General features: G+C 44.3%; 1 protein-coding gene and 1 long non-coding RNA gene across 7 annotated transcripts in view; one reads left to right on the top strand and one right to left on the bottom strand.

Annotated features, from left to right (window-relative positions):
* Positions 1 to 5,910: 5,910 nt before the first annotated feature.
* Positions 5,911 to 23,929, bottom strand: part of LOC147023878 (ankyrin repeat and SOCS box protein 2-like) — a 76,222-nt gene continuing 58,203 nt past the window's right edge. For 3 of the 4 annotated variants that reach the window (XM_085889772.1, XM_085889773.1, XM_085889774.1), the window contains 6 exons: positions 21,204 to 21,449; positions 20,826 to 20,997; positions 16,595 to 17,002; positions 15,788 to 15,935; positions 6,825 to 6,978; positions 5,911 to 6,685 (listed from right to left, as the gene is read on the bottom strand). In XM_085889772.1, the coding sequence (XP_085745898.1) occupies positions 6,546 to 6,685; positions 6,825 to 6,978; positions 15,788 to 15,935; positions 16,595 to 17,002; positions 20,826 to 20,997; positions 21,204 to 21,449 (1,268 nt within the window). In that variant the 3' untranslated portion in view covers positions 5,911 to 6,545. Of the gene's footprint in view, positions 6,686 to 6,824; positions 6,979 to 9,747; positions 10,877 to 15,787; positions 15,936 to 16,594; positions 17,003 to 20,825; positions 20,998 to 21,203; positions 21,450 to 23,929 lie in introns of those variants that run through there. The other variant, XM_085889775.1, reaches the window with a different exon arrangement.
* Positions 6,914 to 23,929, top strand: part of LOC147023879 (uncharacterized) — a 37,618-nt gene continuing 20,602 nt past the window's right edge. For 2 of the 3 annotated variants that reach the window (XR_015060415.1, XR_015060414.1), the window contains exons 1-2: positions 6,914 to 7,042; positions 21,642 to 21,708. This is a non-coding gene — a long non-coding RNA (uncharacterized LOC147023879). The remainder of the gene's footprint in view (positions 7,043 to 21,641; positions 21,709 to 23,929) is intronic. The other variant, XR_015060416.1, reaches the window with a different exon arrangement.

The raw sequence follows: 23,929 nt of genomic DNA on the forward strand, positions 1-23,929 counted from the left end.
GGCTCCACTTCCCTTCTGGAAGCTTCCCAAAAAGGGGCGTGCCCTCTCGTTCCCCCCTCCCCGCGCCGTGCAGGGGACGAGGAAAGTCAGTTTTGGCTCGGGGCCAGGGAATTATTCCCCCAAAATCAGGCCCCCACCTTTTTCACCTTTGACCTCTGGCTCAAATCGCCCCTCCCCCATGCCAAAGCGCGGGTGTTTTGGGCAGGAGATATTTAAGCTGCCACTCCGCTCCGTTTCATCCATCCCACGGAGATCGTGACCGCACGGTGCTCGTTGAATGGCGAGTGGCGAAGATGTGGTAGCGTAGTTGTGGAAGGTGGCGTCGTGGTGTGAATGGCGTGATTGTTGGCGTCGTGTGGTGAATGGCGTGATCGTTGAGATGTTGGTTGTGGCGATGTTCGTTGTTGTTCTTGCACCAAAATAACGACAGCAAAAGAAAAACGACTAACCGAAGAATCACAGCCCGAATGGATCACATATATTCCCTCTATACAACGGGTTTGGGCTAACTCCACATGAACTTACCGATATATCTCACCTGCGGACCCTTTATGGTGTAATGCAAATTTCCACAGCCGTAACAAAATATATAAATATATATATATATATATATATATTGTTGCAAATTCGCGCCCGCCGCCGTGCGATCGGCCGCTTGACTCGCAAGCGCGCACGCACGTGGCGGCCTCGTGCGCTGCACGGCCCGAACCTCGCGCTCGCTGCTGGGTAAACCCGGCGCGGTCCCCAAAACATCTACGGCCGCTACCCGGCCCTTGTCTCTCAATTGTCGCAGTCGTCTCCGTCTCCTTTCGACACACGCGCTCAAACTCCCGCGTGTCACGACACTCACACACCACGACATTCCACTCACCCCGGGAGACGCGGCTGCATGCTCACGCATGCCGACCGACATCTCCCTTGCACACAGCGACCTCACACACGCTGTTCCTCTCCTTACACTCGGCCGCTCACTCACTCGTGCCATTTCCCTCACACACGCGGGGGCACTCACCCGCGGTGTCTCACTCACACACCGTGCCTCACTGCCACACGGCTGTTCGCACACGCGTGCTGTTTCCTGCACACACGGCTCCACTCACACATGGTGCTCCATTCATACTGGCCGTTTCACTCACACACACGGCCTCTTCCACTTGCGCTGCCCCTTTTACACACGGCGTGCTGGGAAGCACGCACTCCGGCACACTCGCAAACACACCACTCACACACGGGGTTTTTGGCACACGCGGGGCTTCACCCATACACGCGGTCGCACTCACACCTCTCACCACACACACCGGGACATTCACGCCGGGGACAATCACACCGGGGACTCGCGCTACCACAAGGGGTTCCAGGGTCTCTATACCCCCCCAAGCTCCATGTGCACCCATCCACAGCACTCGCCCCCTCTACCTCGCAAAGCTCGACCGGACCCACCTGGTCGAGATCCGCTTCAAGGGAGCATAGCGTCTCCCTCCGTTCCCGAAGGAGACCATCCGGCTGCTTCCACCGGGTCACGACACATTCCCCGAGCTCCCCCTCATCGTCCTCCACTAACTCCATGTGTGTGTGCTCGTCTTTCACACTGTCTTTATCGTGTAGTCTCTCCTCTACCGTTTCTACCTCCCGTGTCTCTGTTATTTCTTTTATTCTTTCCGTCGTCACCTCGTGTCTCGTCTCGCATGTCGCAGTCACCCCATTTAATTTTTCCCTCTGTGTCACCGTCACTGTTGCTTTCTCTGTCACTACCCTCGCCCAACACGTCCCCCGAATTAATTTGTCCTCCCCCGCTTTCATCGCGGGCCGTACAGCCGTTGCACTCCCTCCCAGCTCGTTCGATCCTACACGTGGCGCCGCCATTTTGAGCTCCATTGCCGCGTTTCGCTCCTCACAATTGCCATTATGCCTGCCTGCAGACCTCGGCCTATTTGCTGCATCTCTTCCCGCAGCATTTGCACATTGTTATCCATTTTGTATTTTATTTGTTGCGTATTTCCATCCATTTTGCTGTTTATTACTTTTATTTCGTTTTTCATTTCTTTTGTGTTTGTATCCATTTTGTTCTTTATTCCTTTTATTTTGTTTTTTATTTCATTAGTGTTTGTATCCATCTTTCCGTTCATGCCTTTTATTTCGTTTCCCATTTGCTGTATGGTCGCGTTTACTCCCGCCAGCATGGCACATAGCTAGGCCATGTCGGGTACACTCGGCTGAGTCGATTCGGCCAGGATCGTGGGGTTTTGGTGGAGAGGGGGAGGGGAGGTGTCATACGCCGTGGCCGTCGCCGCGCCCATTTCGGGCTCTGGGTTCAGTTGGGGGGGAAACTGTTCCTGCACAATAAACATTTCCTGCTTGGGGCTTTCATCCTGGGCCATGGATTCTATTAATTCTAACTCCATTCCTAATACCCCCGGCTCCCATTCGCCTTGAAACTCCATCTTGTTTCTCATAATGGATTAAATTTAGCTCACTCGTAATTTGGAGGGAACGGGGGTGGGGGGTCGCCTCGCACACCCCTGGCCCGTTCCCCGTGAATTTAGCTTGGAGGCGGGGTGGATTCGAATCCCACTCCCGGACACCAGTGTTGCGAATTCGCGCCCGCCGGCGTGCGATCGGCCGCTTGACTCGAATGGCGGCCGCCTTGCCCACCGGAACGGACAATTCAGTCGTGACCCTCCGGGAACTATCGCCCGGAGCCAGTCACGGGTGGGGGTTTAACCTCACCACGATCGTGCCAATTGCCCACCCGCGCAGGATTGGGTTGCTCACCAAATTCGACCTACCTAAGTTCCTGCGCGAGTGGTCGACCGGGCGATCGTACCACGCCACAGGCCGACTCCGGACACGAACCGCTTAAGCGGTTCGTTCAGTATTACAGGGATAACCGAGCGGAGTTATCGTCGGCCTTGACGGTTTGGATTAATTACCGGGCGTTTTAAACCCACTATCAATCCCTTACGTGATGCAAGATGGGGGTTCAATAAAAGGAAAAGACGAAGCGAAGCGGGAAAACAGTTCAACAAGCAGCACTTTATTCACACACACAGACACAAAGCAAGCACATATATACAGCCATACAGTCAAAAGGAAGCAGGGAAAGAGTTAAAACCGAATAAAAGGGAATTATTTACACACGGCAACACTTACACAGTTTCTACTTACAAGACTGGTGCCACCCACAGACATTTACACAAAACCCCAAAAGAAAAGGAAGTCGCGACTTCCCTGGGCGCGTCGTCCAGCCTTGGGGGACTGCAGCCTCGAGTCCCTCCTTTGTCTCCTCCTGGCGTGGGGCACCGAGCTCGTCCCGCACGTAGCTCGCGTCGTCGGCCCGACAGCTCGGACGGGGTTTTTGGGGGAACGGACGTGGCTCGTTCGGCGCTACTTCCCGCGCTCGTGCACGGGGTCTCAGGGCTCGCGCGAGGATCACAGAACAAGGCAGGAACAACGAGCCCGCGAAGAACCAGAAGACTCACTCCGAACTCAAACCAACTGAAGACCAACCAAAACTGAACTTCGAACCAACCCAAACTGAACTCCGAACCAACCAAAACTGAAGACCAACTCGTTCGTCCCTTTTGTAGGGGCCGGCTCCGCCCTTCGCCCCGCCCCGTTTTCGGCTCCACCTTCCTTCGAGAAGGTTCCTGAAAAGGAGCGTTCCCTCACCCCGACCGCCTCACCCTGTTCATCCACCAATCGGCGGCGAGCTGCCCTCCCCCCTTCCTTCACACCAAGCGCGGGGAAAATGGCGGGAAAAACCCACAATCATCGTTGTTGGTTTGTTTTGTTCTTATTCAAATTAATAATAGAGAAAGAAAAACGACTAACTGAAGGATCGCAGCCCGAATGGATCACATAATTCCCTCTATACAACGGGTGTGGGCTAACTACACATGGACTTATCGAGATATCTCACCTGAGGACTCTTTATGGTGAAATGCGAATTTCCACAACCGTAACAATATATACACACAAGATGAGAGTTTTAGTAATATACTAAACGACCCGTGAACCCATTAGGTTCCCGTTGTGACAGCGATTGATAAAATCATTTCAAAAAACAAACTAGAACGGGAACTCAGTAGAGCGCATACCTTCGCCAACGCTACATTTTGCCCCCCCGCCCAGAAACCGTTGATTGTGAGGGTATTTAATCCTATACCACATCTGCCATCTCATATGTGTTATGATGGCTTAAAAACATTAAATTTCCTGCTGTTTGACACTGATTCACGTACATTGTACAATTTCTGTATGAACTCCCTGACCTTTTTGGGTGTCGGTGTCAAGTCAATCTGATGACAACTGGTCACATTATAACAAATTATTTTCTGGAATTTTAGGGGCATTTAGCACACACGAGTTTCTGTTTTTCTAAATACGTTATTTATTGTGAACAAACAAACATTCATTGTACAAAAATGACGATTTTGACCTTTTCATGACCTCGACCTTGACCTCTGTACTCTTATTTTTATAATTGGTATTAGAGTGTGGGGAACAGAACAGTCAACATTTTGGTGTTGGTTTCATGCAAATCGGATAAGAATTGACCGTGTTATGACTAAAACCGCACATTTTGCAATGTCGTGACCCCCCCTGACCTTTGACTCCCAACCGCTAATAAGGGTTTTTACGTCTTTGTGTCATGTCACATATCACAAGATGAGGCATTGAATTCTGAACATTTTGGCATTAGTTGCATGCAAATTGGATACAAATTGACCGCGCTATGGTAAAAAGACGATTTTGACCTTTTCATGACCTTGACCTTTGACCTGATCGCTCCCAAAATCTAATCAAATGGTCCTCGGATAATAACCAAGCATCCCACCAAATTTGCTGCGATTCAGTTCAATGCTTTTGGAGTTATGCGAATAACAAACAAACAAACAAACACACATATTCACAAATAAATAAATACACAGCGATCAAAACATAACGTTTGCAACAAAGTTTGCGAAGGTGAAGATAGCTCCAGTGAACTATACCGCTGAGGTTGCTTGCATTGATCAAATAATCCCAAAGAGTAGTTGACTGAATCGGGAATTGATTTTTTAATAATTTTTTTTGTTGCCCGATTTGAACGAAACTTGATACTGCGCGTCAATGTGAAAAAAAAAAAAACGGAGAAAAGAAAGTTGAAGAAATTATTGTACATATTCTTCTAAACACAATTTATTTGCTCATGAACACAGAAGTATTAGATCAAAATGGCGATGTTTATTTTATGCTTAAAAATGAATCGTTCTTTGTCTCTACTAAATGTTTGAGATTTTAAAATAAATCATTTCAAGAAAAAAAAAAAAGGATAGCTCCAGCGAACTATCCCGCTGAGGTTGTTTGCATTGATCAAATTCTCCCGAAGAGTACCTGACTGAATCGGGAATTGATTTTTTAATAATTTTTTCGTTGCCCGATTTGAACGAAACTTGATACTGCACACCGCAAGAGAATAGTGAGCAAGGTGGGCCGAAAATTTTTGCCCTATCTTGTACCGTTTTGACTGTATTTCAGGAACATACATACATACGTATATACAAGATGAGAGTTTTAGTAATATATCGAAGATAGATAGATCGATAGATGTCACGTTTGTTTTCTTGTATATTAAAGTTCTGAAGGACCAAACATCTGTTCATGCGCATTTATGCAAACCTATATCTCCACAACCGCCTTGTTTGATTGTAAAAATAATCAACGTAAATTAATCATCTGACTGCAATTTTAAACGGATATTTTATTTTCATTTGTAAAGATAATTTTATAGCAAAACCTAGTACTATTTTGCAGTGAATACCATATGTAACATTTTGACAATGAACAAACGATATTCATACCTTTACACGTAGTATACATTATCGGTCACGAGGAAAAACAAATCGATCCACTCAAAGTGACACTGAATGAATGTTATATTTTTAATTACCTTTCTGCATTTCTAACATGGTACAAAGCATTCCTGTATATCCCATAAAAAAGATGTGGTTTATAAAAATAAAACAATTAAATGCTCCTTTCTCTTGCTCTCCCATCTGTGCTACGGGCCAGTCATTTTGCATGTGTTGATTCGAGAATCTTTGCCTCCACTTAAAAAAAAAACTAACAGGGAGCACCTTCTACAACTCTCAAAACGTTAAAATAAAGAAAACAGGTTTCATTGATTGTTAAGGCCTTGCCATGTTCCTTAGTGTTATGCTCATCTACGAACCAATACACTCCATCCTTTAGGCCCGTATGTGTGCATAGATTCGTAAAGAGGCAGATAAATGGGCGAGAGACCAATGACATCGTGAGTTTCATATTCATCTTAAAATGTATATTTTGCATGGAAGCATGAATTGGTAAAAAATACGGTTTTAGTATTTGTTTACATGAGTAACAAGGTAAAACACAATCTATAGGTTAGAGTCATCAACTCCACCCCAGGACATCCCTTTAAATTTTCTGTAGGACATCAAAGGCCCTCCAAAGTGAAATCCATAAAGGCATGAATGAAGATATTCAACTTGAGAAACCGCATAGTTCCCAAATGGTCCAGGTTATTCCATGTCGGTCTTGTACAATATGTAATGTTGAAGCCGCTTTGGCACAGGTAGACGAGTCACTCTGCGGAGGTTCCGCCGGCCGATCACTCTTCGAATCATCAAGCGGCAAATATGGGCGAGTGGACGTGGATTATCTGCAAAAGAGTTTTGTTTGCCATTTTATTTTAGCACTGTGTTTATCAATGAATTTTGATACATCGAGTCAGATGAGTTTTTATGAGTCTACATAAGCCTACTTTTGGAGATATTGAGACACTGCTGTCACGTTTGTACCTGCCGTTTCTCGTATAGGTGCCCACTCCTCAAATGAATCCAGGTGCTCCTTGAGGCGAGAACAGAGGCGGACGTTCCCAATATAGTCCAGAAGAACTGCTATGATGGGTCCTGACCACGGCTCCAGCTCAGATGAGGAGAGAAACTCGCAGAACTACGAGCAATAAATTGGATAGTGTCAGGAAATGGTGTCAACTACAAGTAAAGATCTGGATAAGGTGAGGAGCCATCAATACATAACATGTGCATGAAATGTAGGAAGGTGGTGTTGGCAATTGCATAATGTTGCTTTGAAGGGAGTAAGTTGGAAAATCAACTCTTATGCACATGCAATATTTGGATGACTCATAATTAACACTGCACACTTATATTGATACATCTGCACGTTCAACTGTTCCATTGTATGTGCATTCCCTTAGTAGTACAGTGACCTTTCCAAAAGAGTGAAAGTGCAGCTTTGAAGACCTCAGGTTTTTATTACCACAGTGGCTTTAACTTTGTTTCATAGGTCATTGCATCACTTTATGGGCTGTGAAACATCCTTCATCAATGTGTAATATGTACGATTGCATTGTGGCGTTACTTTTATTGTGAAAAATGTCATATATGTGTGTTTCCACAGTAGCTTGCAAAAGTATTCACACCTCTTCCTCCCTCTCCTCCAAAGTTTTCACATTTTGATGGTACCTGAGTTTATTTCATAATGCTTTCAAATCAAACTTGATATATAGTCTTCACAAACTACTCCAAAGTGATAAAGCTATAAAATGTGAATAAGTTCGATTAACAGAAAAAAAAAAATCAGATGATTCTCACTTGCAGAAGTATTCAAACCCTTTGCCTAATTAACCCGAAATCACTTCAGGAGCAAATTATTTGTTTGAAAGGTTCCCAAATAAGTGTAATAGGTTTCACCTGTACGTAATCAGTGGTTTAACTTAACAATGAAGCTCCTCCACTTATCTAAGGAGTTTTTGAGGTGCAACTCACTTGGTCAACTAACAAGGCAAACATGAAGACCAAGGAGCAAGTGGTGGAGAAGCACCGTTCAGGAAAGGGTTATAAGAAGATTTCAAAGTCACTCATTATCTGTTTGAGTACGGTGAAATCCATCATTAGGAAGTGGAAGACATATCATACCACCCAGACTCTACCCAGATCAGGTCGACCATCCAAATTCATCAGCCGGGCAAGCATGAAACTGGTTTTGGATGTCACTATAAATCCAACAATGACTTTGACAGATCTCTCAGGCTCTATGTCCGAGATGGGGGTCGGTGTTCATCGATTAACAATATCCCACTCCCTTCACAAAGATGGCCTCGAGGAGCAGGTGGCAAAAAAGAAGCCATTGCTGAAAAAAACAACTAAAAGCTCATATGGAGTTTGCGATGAATCACCGTAATGATACTGCAGTGTTGTTGAGAAAAGTTTTGTGGTCAGACGGGACAAAAATTGAACTTTGTGGTCTAAATTCAAAGCATGATGCCTGGCGCAAGCTGAACACTGTGCATCACCCAGTCAATACTGTCAAGCATGGTGGTGGCAGCATCAAGTTATGGGGCTGCTTTTCATCAGCAAGGACTGGCGAGCTTGTCAGGATAGAAGGGACAATGGACGGTGCAACGTACAGGAGAATCCTTAATGAAAACCTGTTTGAGTCAGCCATGAATCTGAACCTGGGTAGGAGATTCACATTTCAGTCAGACAACTATCCAAAGTACAAAGATAAAGCCATACTGGAGTGGCTGAATATGAAGAAAATAAATGTCGTTGAGTGGCCCAGTCAAAGTCCTCCCTTGAACTCAATTGAACATGTATGGCGAGACTTCAAGATTGTAGTCCATCGACGATCTCCATCAAAGTTGGCAGAACTCGAGCAATTTTCACTAGAAGAATGGGCAAAGGTGACACCATCTCTCAGTGCAGAGCTGGTAGAGATCTACCCAAAAAGACTCATCACAGTCATTGCTGTAAAAGGTTCTTACACCAAGTACTGACTGAAGGGGCTGAATACTTTTACAACCAGTGAATTTTGATGTTTTTTGCAGGTATTCACAACATGTAACCTCTTTCACCTATAACAGTGTTTAGTTTGATTTCTTTAATTGTGAATACAAAAGTTCATTTGGGAAAATTCTTTCGACGTAATTCGTAATTCATCTAAATGTGACATTATTGGTAGGGGGTGAATACTTTTGCAGACATATTATATATGTCGTTCTCCGACCTGAAACGATAATCATGATGTCACCATCATAATCCACATACTGTCTGCGGCTTCTGGAAGAGCTATCTCGCAGCGCTAGTTACCAAGATGGAATTGCAGATGCTGTCACAAGTGCATGGGAAAAAAAAGTGCAGTTACCGACTGTTTTCGCCCTCATTAGGGCATCATCAGAGCAACATAGCAAGCTTCCATACACTTGTGACTGAAAACCTTTCGATTATAAAGCAGATACGATGCAACTCCAAACCAGGAGATGGTGAAAGTGCCAGTACAGTGTCTCACACAGCTCTTGCTGCACGATTCTGGGAGCGATAAGTGCCACCTGCCACATGGAACATTATCTCCTGCTTCACCAAACACAATCTGGAGTCAACACTGGATGTGGTCTCGTGCAATTATGATAATTAATGTCGTTCTGACTTAATGCAAACCCGGTGATGTCACCACCACAATGCACATTGCGTCTGCGACTCCCGGAAGAGCTTTTCCCGCAGCACGAATTACAAGATGTTAAGATAATGGGGGTGAATACTATTGCAGGTTACTGTGTGTGTATATGTATATATATATATATATATATATATATATATATATATATATATATATATATATATATATATATATATATATATATGTATATAAATATATATATATATATATATATATATATATATATCTATATGTACAGGGTGTTCCCAAAAGGTCTTGACAACTTTGGTTGTTAATATATTTAGTACCACAAATGATACCCTTTGTTTTATATGATACAGAAACTCATAAAGCTTTCTTTATTTTCAGGTCTGGTGGTTTAATGTGAAAGAAAATGGTGACTCCACAGGAGAAAGCTCAGTGTCGGATGGTTCATTGAGACGAGATCCGGCACGCAAGTTCAGCGTAATTTCCGTACAAGTTATGGAACAAATCTGCCACTGCGGACTAGTACATGAGGTTTAAGGAGACTGAAAGTTGTCAGAAACAGAAAAGTACCCGTTGGCCAAGCACAAGTGCAGCAGACGTTGAACGAGTGCGTGAATCATTTCAACAGAGTTACAGAAAATCAATTTGACGTGCATCCAGAGAACGAGGACTACCAACCCCACTGTATATAGGATTTTGCATGAAAGACTGAAGTTTTATTTCTATAAGATGCAGATTCTGTAGGAACCTAAACCAAATGGCAGACCCAAATGGAAGGCGCTTGCCTTGGAAATACTCAGTCGCATAGAGGATGGCGAAGATTACCTGAAAAAGGTCATGTTCACAGACGAAGTTTGCTTTCATGTATTGAGGAAGGTCAACCGGCACAATGCGAGGATCTGGGGCTCTGAAAACTCCCACGTGGTTATTGAACACATACACGACAGTCCAAAGGTCAATGTGTGGTGTGGCCTTCTCCATGACCACTTAATGGGTCTGTTTTTCCTTGCGGGGGATACAGTGACCTCAATAATTTACATAAACATGTTTGAAGACAATTAACATGAACATGTTGGAAGGATTCACCTGCAATCCGATATAATTTTTCAACAGGACAGCGCTCCCCCTGATTGGGCCTTAGTCATTAGAGCCACCCTGAATGAAAAATATACAGGTCACTGGATTAGCTGAAACAGACCAATGGCCTGACCCCCATGATCATCAGACATAACTGCCCTTGATTTTATTTTATTTTTTCTGTGGGAGTTTTTCAAAGATGTCGGTCTGCAACACCAAGGTGGCAAACCTGCAGGATCTTCGTTCTCAGATTACAGCTGCATGCGCACTGGTGGACGCAAACATGCTGAAGCGAACATGGCAAGAACTCGTGTACCACCTTGATGTCCTGCACGTGACAGACGGAGCTCACATTGAAGTGGATTAATGGTGTGCACAAAACTTTATGAGTTTCTGTATCATATAAACCAAAGGGTATCATTGGATCATTTGTCGTTCTATATATATGAACAACCATAGTTGCCCAGGTCTTTTTGAAACAACCTGTACCTTTATATTGTTGCGAATCTGGAAGCCTTGAGCACACAACATTCAGGTCCTATAGCTTAGTTATTTCGATAAGTGAATGTGGATAGATAGCTCCCTTTTCCAGGTCTAATGGGTGAATAAATGTATATGCGCTATGCGTTTCTTTGATAGTCAGGGTTTTCTTTCATTTTTACACCCCTTACGACTGCGACAGCGCCAGCGTCACCTTCACCTCGCTCTGGCCGATGCCATCGCCTACGTGCGTGTCAGCACGTACGTGAGCGGAGCTCACGCAGAATACAGTTCATCTGGCTGTTTGGTGGGCGGAGTTCAAGGAGGAGCTTCGTGGCGGCCCTCGACCAATCAGCGTGCTATGGGTGGGGTGACCGCCGTTCGGCCAATCAGATCCCGTGACAGGAGGAAAGGGGTCCGCGTGACGTCACCACTCCCCTAGGCCAATCAATGGACTTGCCGCTCATTTTGGCCAATGACAGGGCGACGAGCAGTTCTGCGTGCCAAAAACGTCCAGTAAGGGAGAGCGGGAGGGGCGGAGGCGTCCTCCCCCCCCCCTCCCGGAGACAGGAGACAGGGTGACTAAGGGTGCGGCGCGTTCGGACTGAGCTCCTCTTCCTCCTCATGATCAAGAGCTTGAGAGCTTGCGAGACACAATCCCCCACGAGAGCAGCGGGGGTTGCGCGCCGCGTCCCCGGTGTCTGGATTCGGCTCGTCTCTCGCTGGTGCCCGGTTCGACTCGGCGCGAAGACCACACGAGGTGGACAGGTCCGAGGCAGAATCTGGTCTTCAGCTCGCCCTTTCCCTCTGAGCTGGAGGCCTCAATAAAGACCACTTTAGGTCTGTTTATTTTGGGTATGTGTGTGTGTTTGTGGCGCCAGTCCAGTAAGTAGGAAATTGTATAAGTGCCTTGCTGTCCATACATGCCTCTTATATTTGGATAACTCTGCTTCTTACCTGCCCCCCCCCCCCGCTCTGTTATAAATAAATCCATGTGTTAAATGTATCGGTTCGTTTTTGTCTTATTTTTATTGGTTTAACACGGTGCGTGTTGGAGAATTAGCCACGCTGTTGCCACTGTAAAGGGACATTTGGACTGACGAAAGCTCAGTGACCATCTGCTCGGGTCGCACACGGTTTGAGTACGCGAGCGGTTCGTTTCCTTTTGAGCATCGTCGAGGGTGAATTTCCCCGGGAGTTGGACGTCGTGGGTATTTAGGTAAATTGAAATTGGCAATCGACCCCACCCCACGTGGTCGACCTATTGGCGAACTTCGGGCCGATAAGGGACCCACCGGCTCCGGAGTTATCTGGGGTGATGACCTATAAATTCCGGGTGATCGGTGGAGCTGACTCTACTGCTCCATCTCGCGGTCGTGCTCGCCGCCGATGCCCGGCCCTGCAACAATATGTCAAATAGGATTGGGGTGGTTGGGATTATCCATTTTAAAAGAAGAAAAAGGTACTTCCAACCAAAAAGTAAACTTCATCTACTCCACTGATTTGAGCAATAAGCAAGAGCAGACCCGTTCTCAGGCAACATTTCATCCGCTTCACAACAGACTTCCTCAGGCCAATACATGCCGAGCCTCGGCATGTATCTGTTTTTCATTACTGATGCGACTGCTCATGTCCGGTCACGTGCTGGTGAGCGAGGTCAAATTGAGGAGTGTTTTTATTTTGCAAGCTTCAAACAAATAAGTGTCAAATCGCATCATTGATGGGCTGCTCTACTATTTATTTATTTATTTATTTTTCACTTGCACGTGATCTGGCGTTGTAAGTGTGTGCGCTTGCTTTTGTGTTTCCAGGTCACGAACAAGGCTGGTTTCGTGTCCGGGAAGGATGTGATTAAATGTGGGTTGTGTGATTGTTGGAGTTCCCATTAGGTGTTGTACACATGTGGATGTGGCATTAAGAGTCGAGGATGGTGGTCGTATGGCAGCTTAGCTGCCGGGGTAGCTATCATTTCTTGAAGCGTGACTGTGTCGCTGATGCAGTGCCCCTCTACCAGTACACACACTGGAACACTGGAACTGGTACTCATTTCGCCGACCTTAGAAAGATGACAGGCTGAGTCAACCCCTTGGTGTATTAATTCAGCGGCCGACGGGGCTTGAACTCAGGACCCGAGGATCCCAAGCCGCCACCCTAACCATTGAGCCAACACCAGGCTCTCGTCGAGGAGTGTTGTTTGTTGCTCACCTTATACAGCTGTTTTCACCATCCAGTTTTTGCCATTTGTATCAGAGGTGTGTATTGTGTGGGTATGTCCACTGTCCTCCAATGTTAGACCACCCTCTCGGCTCTTCACATGCCGTGCTTACAGTATCAACTTCTGTCATTTTGTTGGATGTCATGTCTCAGACATGGGTCCCATCAAAGTGAAATTTCATTTCACCCACTTCCCAGTGAGCTTCCTCAATTTAATTAATAGACCCCACATCTCAGCACGTGTCCGCTTTTATTCCCGATGTGACGACTCATTTCTGGTTACATGTTGGTGTTTGAGGTCAATGGAGGAGGGTTTTTGTTTTGCCAAATCTCAAGCCAATAAATGTCAAATCATCAAAAAAAAAATTCTTTTTTAATCAAGATTTTAAAAAAACAAGTCTGAAGACGACAATGGTTCACGGGCGGTATTTGACGATGTAGATGGTTTCAGAAGTCAAGGATGAGACAATGTGATAATTTTTGACAAAGTTATAAAAATGATCAACATGATGTGGTATGGGTGACAGGTTATTCGCTGAAAAATGTCGAAAACCTGGTTTTGTTCAACAACTTCCAAAATTTGACCTTTGCATAACCTTTAAAGGTCACAAAACAATGTTGTGGACATTAAAATAAGGAAACAGGATACGTGCTATATCTTATTGGAGTTAGTTCGTCGAAGAAGGTCGAAAACCCGGTTCGATTCCCACAACTTTGAAAATTTGACCTTTGTGGCCTTTAAAGGTCAAAGGTCAAGGATTATGACCTTTGGTGCAAAACTTCCTCTGGAACATTCCAGGAACAATATAATGTCATATAGGCTATATGGCATTTCGCACTCCTCGGATTATCCATACTTTGATGAAATCAGCGTAAAAACAAACTTGAAGGGGGCGCCACGGGCAAGGTGTTCGAGATAGAGTAAAATTATTTCAAGACTTGAGGTGGGGAATGACCTCAAGATTATGCATAAAAAATATTGTTATCCTAGCTCTCAAAGTTTGGGCGGTCATATGATTTTTATGTCAAAATTCGCAATTTTCTAAGTTTTTGACCTTGTGACCTTGACCTTGGGATGAAAATGAACAATCGGACAATGACAAGTTTTAGATAATTCATTTTGCTATTCAAATACCGAAGAACCCATTCCATTCAGTCAATTCCCTCAGAGAAGATAGATTTTCAATCCGACTACCCCCTTAAAATGGCTATTTTTTTGGGCGTGGCTCCACCCACAATGGGCGCAGCACATCCTCATCCTGGTAAACACAACTAGACATTGATATCGAACACATAACCAAGTTTCATCAAGATCGGATCAAAGTCCACGGAGTTATGCTCTGGACAGACAGACAGACAAGCCGATAGGCGGACATGGGTAGTCGCCTACCCAATAGAACCTGACATGATGGGCCCATTCGATGGGGAATGACCTGAGGATTAAGCACAAGAAAATTCATGATTCCAGCTTCAAGGGTTAATGCTGCAGATTGTTTTTTCGTTAAAATACCCCCACATTTAGAGGTTTTTTGGCTGTTGCTAGGCAACGGAGGGGTCCATAGCAACGGTTCTTTCTCACACATAACTATGACATACCATGAACATCCCATACCAGTTTCATGTATATCTGACTCATAGTCTATGAGATATAATGAACTTCGTTTTTTTATTGTTTTTGACCAGGGTTCATTCAAAGTCTATCTTCTCCGACAGTTTTCATAGGATCCGGCTGGAAATTTTTGACAATATGGCTGAATGTACTGCCCACAGTCGCTCGTCGCCCGATTTTTGATTTTCGAAAAAATAAATTATTTATGATTTTTCAAAAATTTGAAAGTCCCTTTGCTTGGCAACGGTGGTGTCCATAGCAACGGTTCTCATTTGCACACAACTAGGTCATGGTATGAACCTACCAACCAAGTTTCATCGAAATCGCCATTGTATTAACTGAAATCGCCACTTTAAATACTGATAATAAGGGTACAACAAATCTCAATTTTTTTTTTTTTTCGACTAGATCGACTACCCAACAGACAGACACAGACACACAGACATAACGAATATAGTGGTCACTCTGGCTGGCGCTCGTGAACCAATGTATAATCCCAACCACCCCAATCTTAACTCATAAAAAAAAATTCATGTAAAACAAAATGACTCCTCTGACCATGAATGCAACATGACTTTGGCATTATGTACATAAGTAAGCCAACACATCGCCTCCAAACTGGGATGGACTCCGTGAGCGACTCAGGTCTTTATCGACCGAGATTTTCGTGTGGGACACAACATGTATTCAAAGAAGTAAATGTTTTTGGGTAAAATATTGATATTCCTTACAGAGAAAGAATTTGCATCCTCCCCACACCTCGATCCCCAGGGGCTATGATTTTTTTTACTGTTTAAAACCAACCAACACCCCGAGTGTAACCACTATTTTTTGACTCATTCCTTTCAACAGTTTAGGAATGCATAGAAGTCAAACAAGCAAGCAAGCAAACACTTCTCTACTTATATATAATATAATTCAAGCTTTGCTCATAACCTGCAGTGGGTGAGGTCTATCATTCATGAGCCAGTCGCGGCGTCGTTTGTTGGGCACAACAGGATGAGGGGCCGCTCCAAAATCGCAATGGAAACATGTATCGGCATTCGTCCCCCAGTCCAGTAACAACTTCAGCATGCGCAGACCCCTGGTGGAACAGTGGACTAAGTTCATCAACAAAGCTCAAACAAAGAAACAAAGCTCATTGCTGGCATCTCAGGGTCAAATCCCATTTTGGGGAAAGTTGCTCAAGTTGGAATGGCATTCTTGACAGAGCATCGCAATTATTCCATCTCATAATATTTTAACTTCAACAAATGATGACAGCTTGTGCATTAATGAACCCATTCAATGAAAACTGTGGATTTCCAAGACTCAAAAAATTACAATGTTCCATCTTCGGCAACTTTCCCCTTGTATGATGATTTGTTCATTATCTCCTCGTGTCTTTTATTCATGCAACAGGATACGAATGCCTCTCAAAGTCCTTGTTCTACAGGTTAGGTACATGCACCTTAGACCCAGGAAAACTACAAGTAAAGGGTCAGGAAAAGCATACAATTATTCAGATGGAGGATGGGAGTATTGTTAAAAATAGCAAGACCACTTTTATGCTTTTTCAGTCCAATCAACAATATACTGTGGGCATAAGGGTCTCTGGCCAGCTTTTGGTTCATTTTCCACCAGGGATGGGTGTTTGTAAGCTTCCTGCTATGAATAATATTAAGTCATTATGTGTGCATGAATGCCAGATTTAAAGAAAGGGGCCGAGCTGCTGGTGTTTGTCTGCGAATGAGGATGGCAAACCTGGCAGCAAAGAAGAAGGGTGTCGGGAATGTCATTGGTAGAGACGGTACAATGGGCTCTAATGAAGCACCATAGGTCAGGAGCAAACGTGCAAGGGATATATCCTGCATTTGCACAGCCACAAGCAATGGCCGCAAAAAATCCCGCTCTGGATCTGCACCAGCTTCGAGCAGGATGTGTGCAGCTTCTAGATCCCCATTTGCGACAGCGAAATAGAGAGGTGTGGAGCGACGGTCCTCGTAGAGGTGTGAGCGCTCGATTGAGAGCTCTGCATTGACACAGTAACCATGATTGATTAGCATTTCCATGATGTCGTGGTGTCCATGCTCTGTGGCGAAGTGCAATGGGCTGATTCCACTACGCTTGACACGCACATTGCTGGTCTTCGGCAATAGCATACATACGATGCTGCACACTCACGCAGGTACGCATAATATCAAGAAAATAACTGATATGTTATATGTATATACATAGTATAGCCATATAAAGTACTGGAACAGTGAAGTCAAATTTGTTATTATTGCTATGCTGTATATTTTGTTTGGATTTCAGATTTGAACTTTGTATTTGAGATCAAAATATGAATATGAGGCAAGAGAACAGAAGGTCAGGTTTTATTTCTTGGTATTTCATGCATATGTTTCACCATTGTAGAATAATAGCACTTTTTATATTCAGTCCTCCCATTTTAAGTAAGCATATGCAATGGAACAGATTAACTTAAAGTAGTAAAATAGTTAGTATTTGGTTGCATATCCCTTACATACAATAACTGCATAGAGACTGTGACCCATTGAAATCACCATGCAGCAAAACAATGGTTGGGGAAAGCCCCCCCCCCCATCTACTTTCTCAACAGTCCTCTGGAAGAAGTCCTTTCTTTCAAGTTTCTGGGTCTCACTATCTGCCATGATCTTTCCTGGGAAAGCCACATTTCAAACCTGGCCTCCAAAGCCAGTCGCTGACTGGGAATCCTCCGTCGTGCAAAGTCCTTCCTCGGCCCATCTGAGCTCCTGACCACATTCAAAGCTTTCGTCCACAGCCTGATGGAGTACTGCTCTTCCCTCTGGGCTGGAGCTCCTGCCTCCCACCTTTCTTGGCTTCACGCTGTGGAAACTAAGGCATTTTCGGATCATTGGCATCTCTCACGGTGAGGCTGAGTCTTTGGGCCTCTCACTCCCTCACCGCAGGCAGCACGGTGGTCTTTCTGTCTTCTACCGTCTCCTCTCTGGTCGCACCCCCCCCCCTGCTCTGTCTGTGATTTGTCCCCACCACCCATCCAAATCCTCGATCTTTTCTACCCCCGTTAGTCCACCCCAAACCCGCCTTCAAATTCCCTGCTTTCCTTCCTGAAAGTCCCTGCAATGTCCATCTTGTATGCCCCGTGTTCCCTGCCCCCATCCCTCTCCCTTCCACAGATCTCCTTATGTCTCTGTTCCCCACTGTTTTGTCCTTCCCTCTCCTGCCCCTCTTGTCTCATGCCCCCCTAGCTGTGCGTTGTGTGTTCGCTCTCATATGAACCTCGACAAGGTATACCACAAAAAACCAAACTCTTGGTACCTTCCTTTGAGATGCTTTGCTAAGCCTTTACTGTAGCCATTTTCAGTTGTTTGTTTGTTTTGGGGGGTTTCTGACTTAGTCTCCTCTTCAGCAAGTGAAATGCATGCTCCATTGGATTTAAATCAGGAGATTGACTTGGCCAGTCTAAAACCTTCCACTTTTTCCCCATGATGAACTACTTGGTTCCGGTGGCAGTATGCTCTGGGTCATTGTTTTGCTGCATGGTAAAGCGTTGCCCAATGAGTTTGGAGGCATTTTCTTGTACATCGGCAGACAAAATGTTTCTGTATACTTCTGAATTCATTCTGCTGCTACCGTCATTAGTTACATCATCAATAAAGATGAGTGAGCCAGTTCCGGAGGCAGACATGCAAGACCAAGCCACGACAAGACATCCACCATGCTTCCCAGATGAGGTGGTATGCTTTGCATCATATGCAGTTCCTTCCTTTCTCCACACTTTTGCCTTTCTATCGCTTTGGTAAAGGTTTATCTTGGTCTCATCAGACCATAAAACTTTGTTCACAACTCTACTAACTCAGCTCTGTGTTTCTTGGCAAATTCTAATCTGTCCTTTCTATTTTTGGTGCTGATGAGAGGTTTGCATCTTGCGGTGTAGCCTTTGGAATTCTGCTGTCAAAGTCTTCTGTGAACACTAGATTTTGATACTTTCACCCTGCACTCTGGAGGTGGTTGGTGATGTCACCAACAGTTGTTTAAGGGGTATTTTTTTCACAGTTCTGATTATTTTTCTGCCATCAACTGCAATTGTTTACCTTGGCCGACCTGGCCGCTATCTATTGCAAAGTACCCGAGTGTTTTCTTTCTTTTTCGAGATACTCCAAATTGTATTTGCTGTGCCCAATTTTTGTGCTGTGGTTCTAATTGAATTCTTCTGTTCCTTCAGCTTCCAAATTGCTTGCTTTTGTTTCATAGACAGTTCTCTGTCCTTCATGTTGGTTTATGCCTACTTACCAACTCCAAAAACAGATTCACAGCTCTTTTATGTGTGAACGATCAATGCAACAAGAAACACGTCAGTCATTTGTTGCAATACTTAGGCTTACTTACAATGGGGCGACTGAACCTAAAACTTGCTATTGTTCTACAATGATAAAACATACATGCATATAAATACCAGGAAATAAAAGCTGACTTTCCGTACTCTTGCCGCATATTCATCTTTTGATCTTTAATCAAAATTTTGTGAGTATAGAGCAATATTAACAAATTTGACTTCACTGCTCCAATATTTATGGAGGGCACTGTATATTAAAGAAGGTGTGTGTGTGTGTGTGTGTGTGTGTGTGTGTGTGTGTGTGTGTGTGTGTGTGTGTGTGTGTGTGTGTAACACTTTTTCACACCGAAGATGAAAGAAGTTTTAAACTTGCCTTTGTCTGGGATCAAATCACATTTGCTAGCTTACGAATCAGCAACTTTAATCATTCAGCCACGGCGACTTTTACATGATTATAAACATCATTCTTTTATTACCTCCACCACCGAAGGTGAAGGAGGTGATGTTTTCGCCCCTTTCTGTCTGTCTGTGCACAGGATATCTCAAAAAGTTGAGGACGGATCCGGATGAAATTTTGTGGACAGATTGGGTGTGTGATAAGGACAAACTGATTAGATTTTGGTGAAGATCCAAATCCGGATCTGGATACGATAATTATTAAATTTTTTGATAATGATTCTTCACCATTGAGAGATAGGGCTCAAAATCGAATGTATAGCAACCCTATCAATTCCCCATCTTACTTTACTTTTACCTGCCTTTTTTTTTACCCCTAATCAACTATCCCACACCATCTCTGAAAGGGAAGACATTGTTTGTGTGTGTTTACTGCAGTGCCAAAGTGAACACTTACTCCAAGTCCTGATTCTTCTTCCCCCCCCCCCCCCATTTGTGAGGGCAGGTTCTTTGCCAGTTATTTTGGAAAAAATGCCCTTTGTGAAATTTCCTGTGATTATTTATTTCTCAGTCTGTCCTGCTCACACCACATTTCCAAAGTGGCCTCAAAAGATAAATGTTGACTGTATTTATACTGTTGAGCAAAATATTGACTTGTGATCTCCAGCTTGCAGGGTTTTTGTGTGTAATACATTGGAGTATAGCTTCCCTCCGTGATCTGTGGACTTCAAATATGCTACCTTCTTGCACCTCTGGACAAGTTGAAAGATGAGGGTCTGAGCCATAATGCCTGGTATTGGCTTAATGGTTAGGGTGGTGGCCTTGGATCCTAGGATCCTGAGTTCAAAACCCACTCAGCTGTTGAATTGAACTGAGTTAAATTAATACCAGGTGGGGTTGACTCTGCCTGTCATCCTTCTGAAGTTGGTGAAATGAGTGCCAGCTTGCTGGTATCCTGTGTCGAAGTGGTGACCCGTCCAGGATTGTGCCCAATAGCCAAGGAGACTGCTAAGGCAGCACCAACGCTCTGCACAGAGTATGGTCCCAATGGATGGAAGGATGGTCTGAGCCATAATCGACATCTTGGCAATAGCCCAAGGTTTAGGAACTGTTAGTAGAAATTCTAGACAAGTTAGAAACCTTTATATGTTTGACTGTCTTGCAACTGGTTTGGTCATCTCCACCCCTGTCCCCATTAGTCTCACCCACCTACCTCCCTTTTGTGTTGTGCCCAATTCTTATTGAAATTGGACTTACTCCTCATTTCCCTTTGAAGATGCAATGTGCAAAGGCATCAAAACTTTGTTGTTTGCTTTATTGGCATTGGCACCGATGGACAGCAGAAACTCCACAATGTCCTCGTGCTCGTTTTTGCAGGCTTCATACAAAGCTGTTGCACCATCTTTTGCTTCAGTGTCCACATCAGTGCCTGAAAATGGAATAACATTCGGAATAACATGCATTTAATGTTCTATACCTCAGACAAACACTGCACAATTAAGCTGTGTGTGCTTGTCATCCACCGTGGCTCATTTTTTTGAAATCCAGGTTTTGTGGCTTATGGTGGAGCCAAACAACAGGGTCAATAGAGAGAATTAGTAAAGTATATGCAAAAGCAGATGATGACTTCCTCACCGAGTGCATGTAGGTACTTTAGAATGTCCAAGCGGCCACACGCGGCCGCAAGAAACATCGGGGTGAGACCGAAGTTGTTTCTGACTTCAATCTTAGCCCCAGCAGCTACCAGCAGTTCCACCATATCTTTGTTGTTCTTCGAGATGGCTTCGAACAGCGGAGTGTGTCCATGATTGCCACACACATTCACATCGGCCCCAAACTTGAGCAGCAGTTGCATGGCTCCATTGTTGTTATTTTCACAAGCTGTTTTTTGGAAAACATTTTGAAGCATAATAGATTAATGCTTTATTTACCGAGATATCTACATGACTGGAATAAAGATAGATATTTTGGTGTTGATGATGACCCACAACGATGAGGATGAGGCAATACAAAAGCTTGTAAGAAAGGACAATGTGGCCAATCAATCATGTGTTTGGTGTATCTCCACCATAGAGCTCAAGCCCAAAGCATATAAAGTACAAGGTGTGACACGCAATCAAGATCACGTGGTTTCGTTTGGGTGAGTAAAACATCACGAACATGGTTGTTTAAAGTTGTAGCAAAAATTAACTTGAGAATGCAACATGGCAATGATGGGCCAAATGACCCAATTTCCTTTTTTAAGATTGAGCAGGAGCATGCGACCACTCCTTACACTCCACGTAGTACTGTGGCGACTGTGGACACACATTTATCTATTTTCATTCTGCATACGGAATATAAATATTTAAATGCAAGTTGTTCCCCAACAGAGAATCATCTTTGGAGCACAGTCCATGCTTTTCCCCTCTCCCCTCTGAGGGGCACATACTACTGTACATTGGCCAAAACGACATTATTGTGTGTGTGTGTGTGTGTGTGTGTGTGTGTGTGTGTGTGTGTGTGTGTGTGTGTGTGTGTGTGTGTGTGTGTGTGTGTGTGTGTGTGTGTGTGTGTGTGTGTGTGTGTGTGTGTGTGTGCACATGTGCATATTGTGCTGCGGTTTTGGTGAAAGACCCCGAGCAGTTTCATCCAACACATAAAGGAACCCTGGAGTTTGGATATATCCGTTGTATTTTGTTTAGCTAGATTACCTCTCCCCTTGTATCTGTGGACAGAGAAATGCATTGTACATTTGTACACCAAGATTGGACCCCCCCCCCCCCCATTTGTATCACTTCTTTTTCTAATCCCTCATCCCTCTTCCTTCTCTTATCTCTCTCTCTCTCTCTCTCTCTCTCTCTCTCTCTCTCTCTCTCTCTCTCTCTCTCTCTCTCTCTCTCTCTGCACCTCTTTGCAGCACAGCCACATGCACTTTTCCACCGCACAACATTACATTTTACAAAACCCATATCATGACAAATCCAATAACTATCGACATAAAGTGGTGCAGACCAGGAGTGTAAACCTCTTCAATGGGAGAAGCATCTGAAGAAAGCACCACATTTGGGTGGAATTGGCCATCAACCCCACTGCGGGACAATGGGCTTGACCAAAAAGAAATGCGTGGCAACGAGAGCGCACCAATCAGGAAGCTGCAGGAAGAGCTGCCAGTCCCTGGACAACACCTCCACCAGGGGCTTCAGAAGGCTGGCGAATTCCATGACCTGGGCTGGTATGCGCCCAGGGAGCATCCGAGAGACAAGCAAGCCATTGTGGAAGCGAACACACTGGTGTCGCAGAGCGAGAGCTGATAAGCCACAGAGTTTTTCCCTGGACGTGCCAGCAACACACGAACTTACACTATTTATAATCGTTCACTTACTCTATTTAATTATGTCCCTATTTATTATCATTCACTTAGAACACACAAGAGCAATCAACAATTGCACCCTCGACCCATTCAGAGCTGGGTTACTGACTGGCATTCACATTTTCCTCCAACGCATTAAGAAGCATTCACCCGAACATCTCTCCCCACACGGCGCATCACATCATCATCCTCCTCTCTTCTTTCTCCAACTCCCCCTTTCAAGGTGGGACAATTGTAACCCCACAGGCTTACGTCGGGTAAGCTAGGGGTCACCAACAATCCCCAAATTCTTTATCTCTGTCTAACAATCCTTCTTTCTTATCTTTTTTCCCCAGAGTGACTGTACTGAGGTGCCTGTGTCTGTAGATTTGTGGTAAGATGAATGACTAAGGGGTTTGTATGTTTTGGGTAATATCTTTCTTTGTGACACTGCTTTTGCTCTGTACATAACTGTTTTGCTTATAAATACATGTCCTTTGCTAAAGCTTATATAAACTTTCCAAACTGCCCGATCGCCTTTCTCCATTGGTTAGAGACTCGTGTGTTAATAGTAGATGGGAGTTTTGCCCCACTGTTTCGCGACATCTTTGTGTGAGCATACGAACCGTGTTTCCCCATTGTTTTGGGTCGCTCACCTGCACTTGATTTTTCATTTATTTATTTTCATTTACGGATGCTTTCCATTGGTTCTGTGATTTTTTTTCCTGGTGTATCGGCTTCGATGTCCGTCAGCACACAAAATTACCATGCTTGCCCATTGTCTCAGGTCACTCACCTGCATTTTTTAAAGTAATTTTTTTAAAATTTATTTATATTTTCATTTATGGATGTTGCCCGACGATTCTGTGTTTGTTTGTTTTTTTTTCTGGTGTACTGGCTTCGATGTCCATCGGCACACAAAATTTTAGCTTTCGACGTCACCCAGAAGGTCCCGATTTTTAATATCAGTCAGTCTGTCAGAGAGTCAGTGGTTAGAAAGAGCTTATATATATATATATATATATATATA

This window comes from Eptatretus burgeri, chromosome 7 (assembly GCF_056783735.1).
Source record: "Eptatretus burgeri isolate ZD-2024b chromosome 7, Ebu_testis_v1, whole genome shotgun sequence".
Taxonomy (NCBI): Eukaryota; Metazoa; Chordata; class Myxini; order Myxiniformes; family Myxinidae; genus Eptatretus; species Eptatretus burgeri.